The 13,701-nt window shown below is 41.3% G+C and overlaps 1 protein-coding gene across 1 annotated transcript in view; it reads left to right on the top strand.

Annotated features, from left to right (window-relative positions):
• The first annotated feature begins 1,669 nt into the window (after window positions 1–1,669).
• Window positions 1,670–13,701, top strand: part of LOC147313509 (homer protein homolog 3-like) — a 53,690-nt gene continuing 41,658 nt past the window's right edge. Inside the window, exons 1-2 of the mRNA XM_086263111.1 lie at window positions 1,670–2,073; window positions 5,965–6,010. Of these exons, the coding sequence (XP_086119237.1) occupies window positions 5,988–6,010 (23 nt within the window). The 5' untranslated portion in view covers window positions 1,670–2,073; window positions 5,965–5,987. The remainder of the gene's footprint in view (window positions 2,074–5,964; window positions 6,011–13,701) is intronic.

Raw genomic sequence — 13,701 nt, 5'->3', positions numbered from 1 at the left:
TTACCCGGATTTCTAAGATTTTGTTTTTATTGTGAAACACAAGCCTTCAGGGTTCTGAGAGATCACCTGTCGTAAAGTTCTCGCCATTCACGTCACAATGATGAAGTGAGACAAAGTTTCAGATCGATAAAAACCTGTTATTTTCTCTATGTGGCAGATTGTGTCAGACTGATCGCTTCGTGGTGTATTGTCACGTGTGATTAATGACCAGCAAGATGAAGGGAATCTTTCACAGGCATCATAAAAATACACTTTCTCTGGTCAGAACTTGTTAAATTTCACATCAGTCAGAAAATGTTTTTTATTATCAGAAGGTGGTCCGTGTGGGTTTTAGAGGCTTTGCAGTCAGCCACGTATCCTGATCTGCTTGGGCATAAACCTTGAACTTAAACCTTGACTTTTTCCTGGCTCTCTGTGCTTCTGCGCTGCGCAGAACTGCAGCAGTCTCACATGGAAAACTCCAGAATCTCCTTTCAAAATCCAAGATTTGATTCTCTGCATAGATTTATTTGTTAATGTCTTGCAGATGATCATGCGAGTATTTTCTTCACCTGCCACTGTGGGCTTGCGAAGGACAGTGTGAGTTAATTCAGTTACTGCTTGACTAGAGAGGCAGAAGAAGCTTCACCAAGAAAAACCCATCTGTGTCTGTACACCGGGCTGCCAGAGGTGATTAATGCCCTGTGTGTTAAAGGCAAAGGCCTGAAGGTTTAGCTCCATCCTGTCCAGACCGTCCAGCTGTGCTGCAAACTGCCTTGGACCGAGTGAAAAGTGTCTCTCTAAATTAAAAGGAAAATTGCTTGAATGCAAAGGCGAGGATCCGATGTTCCCTGCTGCCTCCCTGCAGCACAGAGGCGCAGTCAGCTGCATCGCTGTAACAGCCCACTGAGCAACATGATTAGCGCTCCCATTGCTCTTCCACCACACTTGAGGCTCCAGTCTCCCATGTTCAGCCTATATTCATGCAGATAAATCAGTGGAGACTCTTTCTAAGCACACAGAAATATTTCCAGCACTTTTAGGGGGAAATATAGAACTTTAACAAGAAAGCAAAATGGTGCAAACAAGTTTTGCTTTTCCAAAAAGAAACCGACTGTGTAGCACTTAACCGACCTGTCTATATCCCAGATCGGCGATGCACTGAAAGCATTTGGCAAATTATGAAATGGAAAAATACAACAAAGGAGGGCGTGAATAGACTTAGTCTCAGGAGATCCAATATGGCTATAAAAACTACAGCAATTGCTCTCAGTTTTCAGAGGCTTAATGCCTGCATCTGAGTTTAAAAAACAAAACAAAAAAGCTCTAATCTAATCTGGCATATATTTGTACATTTCTATACTGATTTGAAATAATTGGGATTACCATATAGCTCTTTATAAACATCTCCATACTCACCATAATCTGGTTTGACATGAGATTAACACATCAAGTGCAGCAGTGCGCATCATGACTGATTGTTTGCTTAAGCTTTTGTCGTAAATAGCTATCGGGGCGGGGGATTTAAGGCTATAACTATGTCATTTTGACATAGTTCTTATTCTGGCATATAAATGAACAGTCGGAATAATGAGGAGTCATTTCCACGGAGCCCGTTAGATGGCACTGTGGAGACCCCGCGGTCCCACAGAAATAGTTGAATGGAATCCCAGTGTGATCTGGCACAGTGGTAGGAGGGGAGCGCAGCACACAAGTCCTGGAGGAGGTTTGAGCCAAGAGCACTGTGCTGCCCGACTTTTCATCGACATTCGTCCGTCTGTCCGAGCCGCAAAGCAGAGCCAAACGTTCGCGGTGCGTAATTACGCACGGATACGACAGTTTCGCGGTGTTCTTGGCTGTGGAAACCCCGCGGAGAAAGAAGGGCAGGCGGGCTGGAGTGCAACTGACTTGAGCGGAGAGGAGTACTGTTGGAGGGGAAACTGGAGGAATCTGGAGTCGGAAGTGATTTGTCTTTTTTTTTTCAGAAATGTAACTTACGTCCAGGGTTTTAGGAAAGGAAAAATCTTTTTGGCGAGAGGGAAATTAGGAGTGGATTTAACCTCCAAAATAACATCTAAATCCTCGGAGCATGGGGTAAGTTGTGGTTTTGTGTCTGAAATCTTTTCTCTTCAAGTGTTGATTTAAAAAAAGAAAAAAAAGAAAAGCTGAATGTGAACTTTGTGACGAAGTAGTTTCGTTTCTGACGACGTGGGTTTTTGATTCCGTTGGACGGCATCTTGTACAAGCTTTTGGAGCAATTCTACCGTTAGTTCACACGTGACAGTCTGCTGTTTTCTTTGTTTACATCCCGGTAGCTGCTGAGCGAGAAAGGAGTCTTTAATTTGAAACGTAGATCCCAACTTATTTTGATCAAAACTCTTATTTTTTTGACCGCTGTGCCAACGAAGATAATCGCATTACATGTAACCGTCTGGCTGTCACGCTGGCGGTTTGTTTAAAAGTAATGGTAATTTTTTATGATGACGCACACGGAGGTCATTTAAATGCTCCAACTGCTGAGACTTCCTCTATTCTGTTCCTCCTCACTGAAGAGCGAGTCTGCAGGCTGATTCTGTTGCAGGGGATCCTGGGTGGCTTTTATTGGGATGCTGTTGGTGTCATGCTGCGCTCAATCTCATTAACTCTGTCAGTGTGTTTGCGTGTGTTCAATTATACGTGCAGGTCTCCAGCTAGGCTTCAGATACACCTGAACCCTCTTCCCACTACCAGAGTCCAAGCTGTTAGCTTCCAACCTCTGGGAGACTTATATGGCGCTTTAAGATGCTCCTTAAATGAATGCAAAGCACGAGAGCATCATCTTTTATCTTTAATGTGATTTCACTGATGCGCCACGATAAGCTGGCACCCGCAGGAGGATCCGATTTCACTGCATTATTGCATTATTGTGGTTTTACATTCTATTTATTTGCAGTCTAAACTACTTAATGTAATCGTTCTCAGTGCACAGTAATGCAACAGTGCCGATATTTACCCGTTTACTGCTCAGATTAGACCCCGTTTCCTAAAACGTGTGCTCCTATACAGCTAAAATGTGATCTAAAATACATTTCAAGAACATTTATTTTCTTGCCAGCAAAATATTTGGCTTGGAAATGCCTCAGGGTCGAGCTTGAAGAGGTGTCTGGAGAGAGGAGAGGGACTTTTGGGCATATCTGCTAAAAGTGCTGCCCTGTGACCCCGGATCCAGATAGTCAGAAGAAGATGGATGGAAAATATGTGATAATGGAAAAGACTAGAAATCTGCACTGTAAGACAACTGTCATCCAGGAAACTCAGATTTGAACAGTTTTTCATTGAGCTTAATATTTTCTTTTATTTATTTGGTTGGATCCAGGGCCAAAATTGAGTTGGTCAGGTTAACATTTATGTGGCGGGGCATAGTCCGAGGACGCACCTGAGCGGCACCTTTTCTTTTTTTGTTTACAATTACCATTAAAAAAATAAATAAAGTAAACTGGCCAACAACAAGTAGCTATACATACCTGAAATTCCAGTATGAATTGTAATATTTCACTTGTGTTAGTGCAGTGATTGGAGTACTTTTACAAAGTGATTGCAAACTGCTGTAAAGCACCCACGCATTCAATTCTTAGGTTTGAAGGTTCGAGGTTTCAAAGTCATGGAAATATTTGTGGTTTCAGGGCTTTGAAACCACAAATGTTTCTTTTGCTGTCGTGTTTTCCATGTGTGAGATGGAGAGGGTGCACTGGAATGTGTTACTGTCAATAAAAGTCAGATTAGGAACTAAATACCCAACCCCAGTCAGCGTGGCATTGTGCCACAGTGTCAACGCTAAAAGCTTAAAGTAGACTGTATCCACTCTGTTGATGCCAGCGGGGAAATGGTCCTCTGACAGTAACAAACAAGCAAACATCTGCTCCGATGGCCTGTGTTTGATGCATTTTCACTGTCAGAGCTTAAGCCAGGCATCAACTCTGCTTCATCCCTCTGAGCAGCAGAGAGGCAGCAGGATTCAGTCACCTGGGCCAAATGGCAAAAAAGGAGAAAAAAAGCTAGATTTAGTCACTGGGCCACCGTGTACTCTCAAACAGGAGTCTGCAGAACTCATAATATCCAGAGACGGCCTGCAGCTCTTCTGCACACTTGACAGATGGAGCAGAGTCTTGATTAAGAGTCGCTTCAGGTCCATAAACCAAATGAATTTTCACACAGGTGCTTTCAAGCCGTGCTGCTTGTCTTGGAGTTCTTGTTCTTATCCTCTGACATGGGTAGCCTGGAAATGGATGGAGATGCAGTCTTGATATAATGAACACCTTCTAGCTTGAGGTAACAGGCTGCAGATTTAGACAGGGTGAAGTTTATGACCAGTTTCTATTAATTCAACATCAATGCTCGGCAACAGCAATACATTAAAAATGGTTCAGAAAATCTGCATTTTCGGGCAGCATTTGGAGGAGCCTAATGAATGGGTTTATTGTGTGTTAATGACACAAGAACTATGTATAAGTACTATTTTTAAATGGAGCTGTGGTCTTAAGTGTAAGTCTTTTTCATGTGTGTTTTTAAGCAGGTCTAACCTAAATGAAATTCTTTGTTTTTACCACAAACAAATTTCCCACGTGTGGGACTAATAAAGGTTATCTTATCTTATTTATGATCCTTGAAGTGTTTTGTGCAGGATATGATCATGTTCTCTTGGTACTGTTGATAAGTACAACAACCTCCCCAGTTCCAAATAATTGTAACACTTTTACTCTTCCATGGAAAATGTTAGCTCATTTTGAATTTATTGGCAGCAAAACATCTCATAAACGTTGGATCGGGGCAACAAAATGCTGAAAAAGTAAGTGTTACTGAAAGGAAACAACATTTTGCCATAATGACATTTGGCAACAGGTCTGCATTTAATGAAAAAATATGAAGACTTTTAAATGTCTCCTCATTTACAGTACATAATATAATTCAAAAATATTCAGTGTCTGGAGAAATCGCTGTGCACAAGGGACTAGGCTGAAAATCAATACAGGGCGCCTATGATCTTCTGTCCCTCATACAGCATTGCATTAAAAACAGATATGATTCTTTCATGGAAATCGCTGCATGGGTTCAGCAACACTTCCAGAAATCACTGTCTGCATGCACAAATGCAAGTTAAAGGTCTATGATGCAAAGAAGAGGCATATGTCAACATAATCCAGAAATGCTGCCATTTTCTCTGGGCAAAGCTCACTAAAAATGGATAGAGGAAAACTGGGAAAATGTTCTGTGGTCAGACAAATCAAAATTTTAAATTCTTCTGGGAAAACATGGACATTGTTCTGGATTTAAGAGGAGAAGGACTATCCGGCTTGTTATCAACACTCATCACTACATCAGTGCCTACGGAATTGGCAGCATGTGCATCTGGAAAGGCATCAAATAATGCTGAAAAGTGTACATGCAATATAATGCTCCCATCCACATGTCTTTCTCAAGGAAGGCCTTGCATATTTCATTAAGACAATACTAAACGACACACTGCATCTATTACAGCATTGCTTTATAGTAGAAGTCTGAGCTGCCTGCAGTAGAGACCAAATTTCACCAACTGAGAACAATTAGAGCATCTTGAAACCAAAAATACAAGAAAGAAGACACTTTGAGAAGTCCTGTATCAGACAAGAATGGGACAACATTCCTCCTCAGTTCCTAGACATTTACAGACTGTTGTTAAAAGAAGAGGGCATGCTACACAGTGGTAAACATGGCCCTGTCCCAACTTATTGACGTGTCGCTGCCATCAAATTCAAAATGAGCTAATATTTTTCCTGAAATAGTAAAATGTCTGTTGTGAATAAAACATGGGTTTATGAGATCTGCGGATCACGGTATTCTGCTTTCACTGACATTTTACACAATGTCCCAACCTCTTGATGTGGACCCCCTGAAGCAGTGGCTGGTAAGATCAGCAGGTTTTATGCTTCACCTTATAACTTGAACTATCTCCTTCTTGTTCTGCTGCAGAGGAGTGGTCTGCCAGCTGTAAAATGTACCCGCTACACCGAGAGAGGTACAAACACACCGCTGTCTCTGTGTTGTTGCTCTGTCTGATAGGGATGGGTGATACCTCCTACCAATTAATGCTGAGCTTTAGGTCACTGTGTGTACCTTTCACTCAGCAGAAGCTGCTTAATTACAAACGCCTGGGGTATTCAAAGCGTATAAGTTTGGTATCTATTAATATTATTTGGTTTAAAAAAAAAAGTGTAAAAAGTAGCTCAGTATGAATATAGGGACGCTTGTAAAATTTAAAGTAGGGCAGCTATTAATGGAAATGTCACCATTACATCATGAAATTGTGAATTTTTACAGTTAGGTTTTTTTTTTTTTGATTCTCCAAAATAAGACATCAGGTATTAATACATTGGGGATCAATTCTCCCATCCCTGCTTCATTAAATATTTATTTGCCTTTGAACAAAATCCACCCTCATCTCATCCTCCCCATCGTGTTAATCCTCTGCTCGGTATCTGTGGAAACTGTAACAAGCTGTAAGATGTGATTCGCAGAGTGGAGGTTTCATGCTTGTCGTGATGTGCAAATGTTGTCAGCATGTTGTGCTGCCCTCGCTGTCATCACCTGGTGTCCCTTTTATCACGCTGTCGTCCTGTCACACACTTTGTCGCGGCTCAGCTGTTCCATGCGCTGCTGGATTGTCTTGCAAGTGCATCGTGTTGTACGAGCTCTTGGCATGTTTTGCATGTTAAGCCTTGGTGTTTAAAATAACTACAAATGTTAAAAAAATGTTGTGGTGTAAAAATATACTGTGGATATTCTTGACTCAAGTTAAACTCATTGTTTTTTTGCTCTGTTTTTTGGGTGGGAGGGGGGGGGTTGTGTGAAACACTTTCTTTGAGCAATTTAGTGCTTGTAGCTTAAAACATGGAGTTTCACATTTAAGATAAGATAAGATAACCTTTATTAGTCCCTCGTGTGGGAAATTTGTTTTTACTGAAATATTTTTCAGCATTCCTCATTCACAGAAACCTGTTGTTGGTTGGCTGAACACAACTCTGCCCACTCAGTGAACACAGTCAGTATAAAAGGCCTCAGGCACATGAAAGCTTCACTGACAAATAATGGACTCTTAAAAGAAACAAAAGTTGAGTCCTCTCTTCTCTTCTAGGCCTTGACAATCAGTTGTATGTTTAAATCATAAAAATAATGAGGTGCTGGTGTCAGCTTCATCATTTTTTTCTTTTTAACTGTTAGTTGAGTAAAGCAAACTCTGATTTTTTTTTTTTAGCTTGTGGGATTTTATTGTTTTAGTGTTTTGTGAAATTGAAAAAGCAGTTAGATGCAGCAGGTCTGGATTTAGCTAGCTCATGAAGACAATTTCAATACATGTATCATGCTTCTTTATCCTTTTATACAGAAATGTGGAGCCATCTACATTTGTTGTTTAAGGTGGCGATAACTGCTGTAATTAATGTAAGATGGATATAGCCAGCGTACATGAATATATAGTTTGATGAGGATGGAGCTGATCAGCTAGCTACAGTGGGGCAAAAAAGTATTTAGTCAGCCACCGATTGTGCAAGTTCCCCCACTTAAAATGATGACAGAGGTCAGTAATTTGCACCAGAGGTACACTTCAACTGTGAGAGACAGAATGTGAAAAAAACATCCATGAATTCACATGGTAGGATTTGTAAAGAATTTATTCGTAAATTAGGGTGGAAAATAAGTATTTGGTCACCTCAAACAAGGAAAATCTCTGGCTCTCACAGACCTGTAACGTCTTCTGTAAGAAGCTTTTCTGTCCCCCACTCGTTACCTGTATGAATGGCACCTGTTTGAACTCATCATCTGTATAAAAGATACCTGTCCACAGCCGCAAACATTCAGACTCCAAACTCCGCCATGGCCAAGACCAAAGAGCTTTCGAAGGACACCAGGAAAGGTATTGTAGACCTGCACCAGACTGGGAAGAGTGAATCTACAATAGGCAAGCAGCTTGGTGTGAAAAAATCAACTGTGGGAGCAATCATCAGAAAATGGAAGACATACAAGACCACTGATAATCTCCCTCGATCTGGGGCTCCACGCAAGATCTCATCCCGTGGGGTCAAAATGATCATGAGAACGGTGAGCAAAGATCCCAGAACCACACGGGGGGACCTGGTGAATGACCTGCAGAGAGCTGGGACCAAAGTAACAAAGGTCACCATCAGTAACACACTACAACGGCAGGGAATCAAATCCCGCAGTGCCAGACGTGTTCCGCTGCTGAAGCCAGTGCATGTCCAGGCCCGTCTGAAGTTTGCCAGAGAGCACATGGATGATACAGCAGAGGATTGGGAGAATGTCATGTGGTCAGATGAAACCAAAGTAGAACTTTTTGGTATAAACTCAACTCGGCCTGTTTGGAGGAAGAAGAATACTGAGTTGCATCCCAAGAACACCATACCTACTGTGAAGCATGGGGGTGGAAACATCATGCTATGGGCCTGTTTTTCTGCCAAGGGGACAGGACGACTGATCCGTGTTAAGGACAGAATGAATGGGGCCATGAATCGTGAGATTTTGAGCCAAAACCTCCTTCCATCAGTGAGAACTTTGAAGATGAAACGAGGCTGGGTCTTCCAACATGACAATGATCCAAAACACAGCGCCCGGGCAACAAAGGAGTGGCTCCGTAAGAAGCATTTGAAAGTCCTGGAGTGGCCTAGCCAGTCTCCAGACCTCAACCCCATAGAAAATCTGTGGCGGGAGTTGAAAGTCCGTGTTGCTCGGCGACAGCCCCAAAACATCACTGCTCTCGAGAAGATCTGCATGGAGGAATGGGCCAAAATACCAGCTACTGTGTGTGCAAACCTGGTAAAGACCTATAGTAAATGTTTGACCTCTGTTATTGCCAACAAAGGTTATGTTACAAAGTATTGAGTTGTATTTTTGTTATTGACCAAATACTTATTTTCCACCCTGATTTACGAATAAATTCTTTACAAATCCTACCATGTGGATTCATGGATTTTTTTTTTTTCACATTCTGTCTCTCACAGTTGAAGTGTACCTCTGGTGCAAATTACTGACCTCTGTCATCATTTTAGGTGGGGGAACTTGCACAATCGGTGGCTGACTAAATACTTTTTTGCCCCACTAGGTCAATGCTAGCTAACTAGCTGGATTAGGAATGTGCATCCTTTTATTCACTGCAATGACATTTGTGATGCTAGATGTGCCAAGTGAAAAACAGGCTTCCAAGAAAACAGCCACTGGCTGGAAAAACTAAACAGTAGACTCTTTGGAGAAGGAGTGGCCAGTTAATTTCTCAAAATTCCGCATAAGAAGGAGTTGTTTTTTTTTTTTTTTTTTTTTGTTCAAACACTGAATGAGTAAAGGATTGAGAAACCGAGGTAACTTCATGGTCATACAATAGTGATTTGTCAATCATAAGGGAGCCTCAGCCTGAGCCCAGCTAAAACACACCAACGTTTTATTGCCTATTTTAATTTTGGAAAAGCAGTTGTGAAGATCCTAATCACAATTCGGTGCACACCAAAACATTCACACCAAGACCCCTTTGGAAGAGATGGTTTTGGTCTGGGTCCAAGAGAACTACAAAGCAGTTTCTTTAAGATGACTTCCATCAGCTACCAGAGCTATTTCTATTTCCATATCTGGCCAATAAGTGGACTGAATGTGACACATTTGTGGTTTGACCACAGTTTTCTTAGTTTTCTCTGTGTGGACCAGAGGAAATGAACCTGTGAAGACTTGAAATTAGCCAATGAGAAAGCTTAGTGAGAATGCAGATTTAAGGTATTTCTGAATTTGCTTCACTTTCGAGACACCCTCCATGCTACATCCATCGTATATATACAGTCTGTGGAAATAAGTGCATCAAAGCTGTTTCCTGTAGGCAACTGAAACTAGCTGTTGTCTTGCTTCCTGTCGTTATGAGAAGCTAAGCTCCTGGCTATCAGTTTCTCATCTAAAAATTGAAGCTTTTACATAAATGCGCATTAGAGGATTGGAGTTTGTTGTTGTCTGAATTCATGGTTATACAGCACAGCATGTGGCAGAGTATGATTATGATTAATGATGATTAATTACTGTGGAGTCATAGGAAAGGATTAAGATATTTCAGACCAATATAAGCTCATTTACTGTTGAAATGTTTTGTAACGTCACAGAGCAGCCTCCATGTGCATCGTACAGGGTGTCTACACTTTGAACATGTTCAGTTTACCCTCAGTATAATGATAGTAAAGTGGATTATCTGTGTCCTCGCTCTGGTCAAGGACAAAACCAGCTGCTCTGTGGGGAGAATAACCTCTTAATTGCTGTTCTTGAGACATGCATAATTGAATATCAATAACCAGTCATCTTGACTCACTTCTATTCATCTTACCTCATTTTGCTGTCTTGAAAGTACATAAAAGTGAAACGATGGGGGGAAAAAATCAGCTCTTTCTTTGTGTTTCTACCTGTCTTTCATGCCCTGAATACAGAAAACACTCTGGCTTTGTGTCACCTACACAAATCGTGACAACAGTCAGCCTCCTGCAAGAGGAGCTGACCTTCACATAAGTGCAGTGCTGCTGTTTAGCAGAGCTGGAGTTCACGTTAGGGCGTTTTTCCAGTTAAAGTGAAATCAGTGAACCGTGGAGCTGCTTGATGAGTTGTTCAACTTCTTCTAATCAAAGAAAATCTAAAGTGACAACCATAAACCTCCAAAGCTTTCCTTACTTTGTGCCAGAGTTGGAAATTTGGACAGATATGGGGACTTGTTTTGCAGCTACAATATGAGCTGGTGTTTCACTTAGCTGTGCTATTTTGGTATGTAGTTGTAGCGTGTCATGTTGCCCGACATGCCAGGCACTTTCGCTGGCTCAGGAAAGGTGGACGCGGGGCTACTGGCTCTCAGAGGTCGGAGGAAGCAGACCCTTTAAAGGAGAAGTACTGTCAGAAGAACAAAGAGAAGCAAAAACATTTTCCTGTTTTGGTAATCCCGACGCTCCCAGAGGGTGCAAAGCCACAGCAGGCTGCCTGTTGTTTGTTGTCTTAATTCACAGATGGTGAACAGTGATGCTCAGTTGATGTGCTCGTTTAGAGTGAATTTAACCCTTTTCAGATGGATGCAGAAATTAGGACAAATCCATGTTTGTGGGTCAAAACCTCACTCATCAGCAGCCACTAGCATCCCCCACCTCTCTGCTGTTTTAGGACCCCTAAAGCAGAAGCATTTGGAAACACTGCTGACCCATTTTCATTTTCTGCACAGCCTGAAACTGAAACTTTAAGATACTTCTGGATCGTGTCTGATCAGTCACTACTTATCCTTCCTTTATGCACCATGCTTCTACCCCATAACTTTTTTGTGGAAGGAAAAAAAGACATCTCTGGCTTGGCTAGCAGTATTGAATTTAAAATCAAATGCAGGTGTCGGTGACCTTGTGTTGTGATAATTGTGCAGGGAAATTCTGCATTCTTTCATGACAATCCTGCCTAAATGCACAGGAGGTACACTCGGTCTACTTGAATGGTGCATTTTCAGGCAGACGGACATGAATGGTATGAATGTGAAACACTCTTCTGGAAAGAGGTCGTTTGCATCAAGATTCTATTTTAAAATGAAAATGTATTCATGTGGACATGGCCTTAGACCATCTGCAGTCTTTGCAATCACATCTCCTGCTGTAGCAAAGCTGACAGCATTTTTTAAAATTCACACACAGTTTTTTTTTTCAGTCTTTTGAAATATTTTCTCTCCCACATGAATCAGGGTACATTTCCACAAATCGAAGGTCCATGCTCTAAAATCTGTAAAGCCACTTGAGCACATTTGGGATTTTTTTTTTCAATACTGGGCTTTATAAATGAAACTGACTTGATGTTGGGCACATGGTGCTCTAATACATCAGACTGGAGAAGGTGAAGCTGTCATCTAGCTGACTGATCTGTAGACGAACTCTGACAAACACAGGGTTTTTTTAGAATCCGGTTGTTCAGTCTGACGTCACTAGCCGTGTCTGGGCCTAAACTCTGCTGCAGGTCCATATATCAAACGAGCACTATGGCATTACTGAGAGTTGAAAAACTGTCTAAAGTCTTTCATCTTTAATAAAATGATCAGCGTTCTGCTCTACCAGCGTTCTGCTCTTATTTGTTTTTGTTTCTAATGTCTCTGTAAAGCACTTTGAATCACCTTGTTGTTGAATTGTGCTATACAAATAAACTTGCCTTGCCTTGCCTACCAGGTGTAACAATTGAGTTTAACATCCAGGCATCCATGAAAACGGAATTTATGACATTTAACGGAGTTAGAAGTTAGCTCGCTAGCTTCTATCTAAATACAATATAGCATGTCCTGACTGCGGGGCTCTGGAAACAAATTAAAACGTACAGCTCTGTTATCACTTCCAACATAAATGAAGACAGAAAACTAAACAGCAGTGACGTTTGTAGGGTTACTGAAGTTTGGCTAGCTGGTATATAATGATGTGCTACATGACCGCTAGCGACACAGCTATGTTAGCATAATATAAACAAGCTAACTTTTTTTCCACTCAATAAAAGTTAACGTGAGTGTTCTCGGTGGTCAGGAACAAATGTAATCGCATGGCAGGATGCTGTAAAAGGACCAAACTTCAGCCAGGAGAACAACTGAGATAATCCATCCACAATACGAGGTTAGTCATTCATATACTGCTGCACGGGCTGGGCTGTAGTTACATCCTAAGGTTTTAAAAACTGAGCTTAAATAAATAATTAGCGGTAATAAAAGCCGAGGGAGGTCAACAGTGATCACTGACTGTTTTAGGAGCTTTTTGAGATTAAATAGAAGAAAATACAAAACATTAAACATGTTAACAACACAAAAGCCATATTAAACACAGACTACTTTAGGCCCGGAAGTAGGATTCGTCACGTCATCACTTAACAACCGGATAGGTAAAGTAGACTTGACTATAAAACTGGGTTCATTTATATTCTGATTATAGGAAAACTACTCTCACAGGACACTGTTAGGTACACATGTTGAATGGCTCATTAATTCAACTGTCTATCCAGCCAGTCACATGGTAGCAACTCGGTGCATAAATGCACATAGACCTGCTGAAGTTCAAACCAAACAAAAGGATGATGATTTAAGTGACTTTGAATGTGACATATTTGTTTTTTCCAGACAGGCATGTCTGAGTATTTCAGATGTGCTGGGATTTTCCCACACCAGATTTTAGAGGATGGTCTGAAAAAGGGTAGAAATATCAAAGGAGTGTTAGGAATGTAACTGTAACCACTGTAACAAAATGTATCAAACCTCTGCAGCAGCAGAAGACCACGTCAGCTAAGGACAGGAAACTGAGGCTACAGTGCACATGGGCTCATCAAAAACACTTAAAAAAAGACTGGATAACATAAGACTAGAAAAACTTGAGTTTAGTTTGAGTTTTCTACTGTGGCAGATAATAGAGTCAGAGTTTGGTGTAAATAACATGAAATTATGGATCCATCCTGCCTTGCTTCAGTGGTTCAGGCTGGTGATGTTTTGGTGTGGCATCATTTAGCCATCACAGCCTACCAGAGTATCATTGCTGACCATGTTCATCGTTTTCTGACCACGCTGTATCCATCTTCTGATGGCTGCTTCCAGATCTCAATCCAATAGAGTGCCTTTGGGATTGCGTGGATAGATTCATATCATGAATGTGCAGCCAACAAACCTTCGACTCTGTGATGCTGTCATGTCAA

Source organism: Aulonocara sp. 'chitande type north' Nkhata Bay, linkage group LG15 (assembly GCF_057382095.1).
Source record: "Aulonocara sp. 'chitande type north' Nkhata Bay isolate Kocher_YH1m ecotype deep benthic linkage group LG15, A_spYH_male_GT1.1, whole genome shotgun sequence".
Lineage (NCBI taxonomy): Eukaryota > Metazoa > Chordata > Actinopteri > Cichliformes > Cichlidae > Aulonocara > Aulonocara sp. 'chitande type north' Nkhata Bay.
This window is presented reverse-complemented; position numbering and strand designations above follow the sequence as displayed.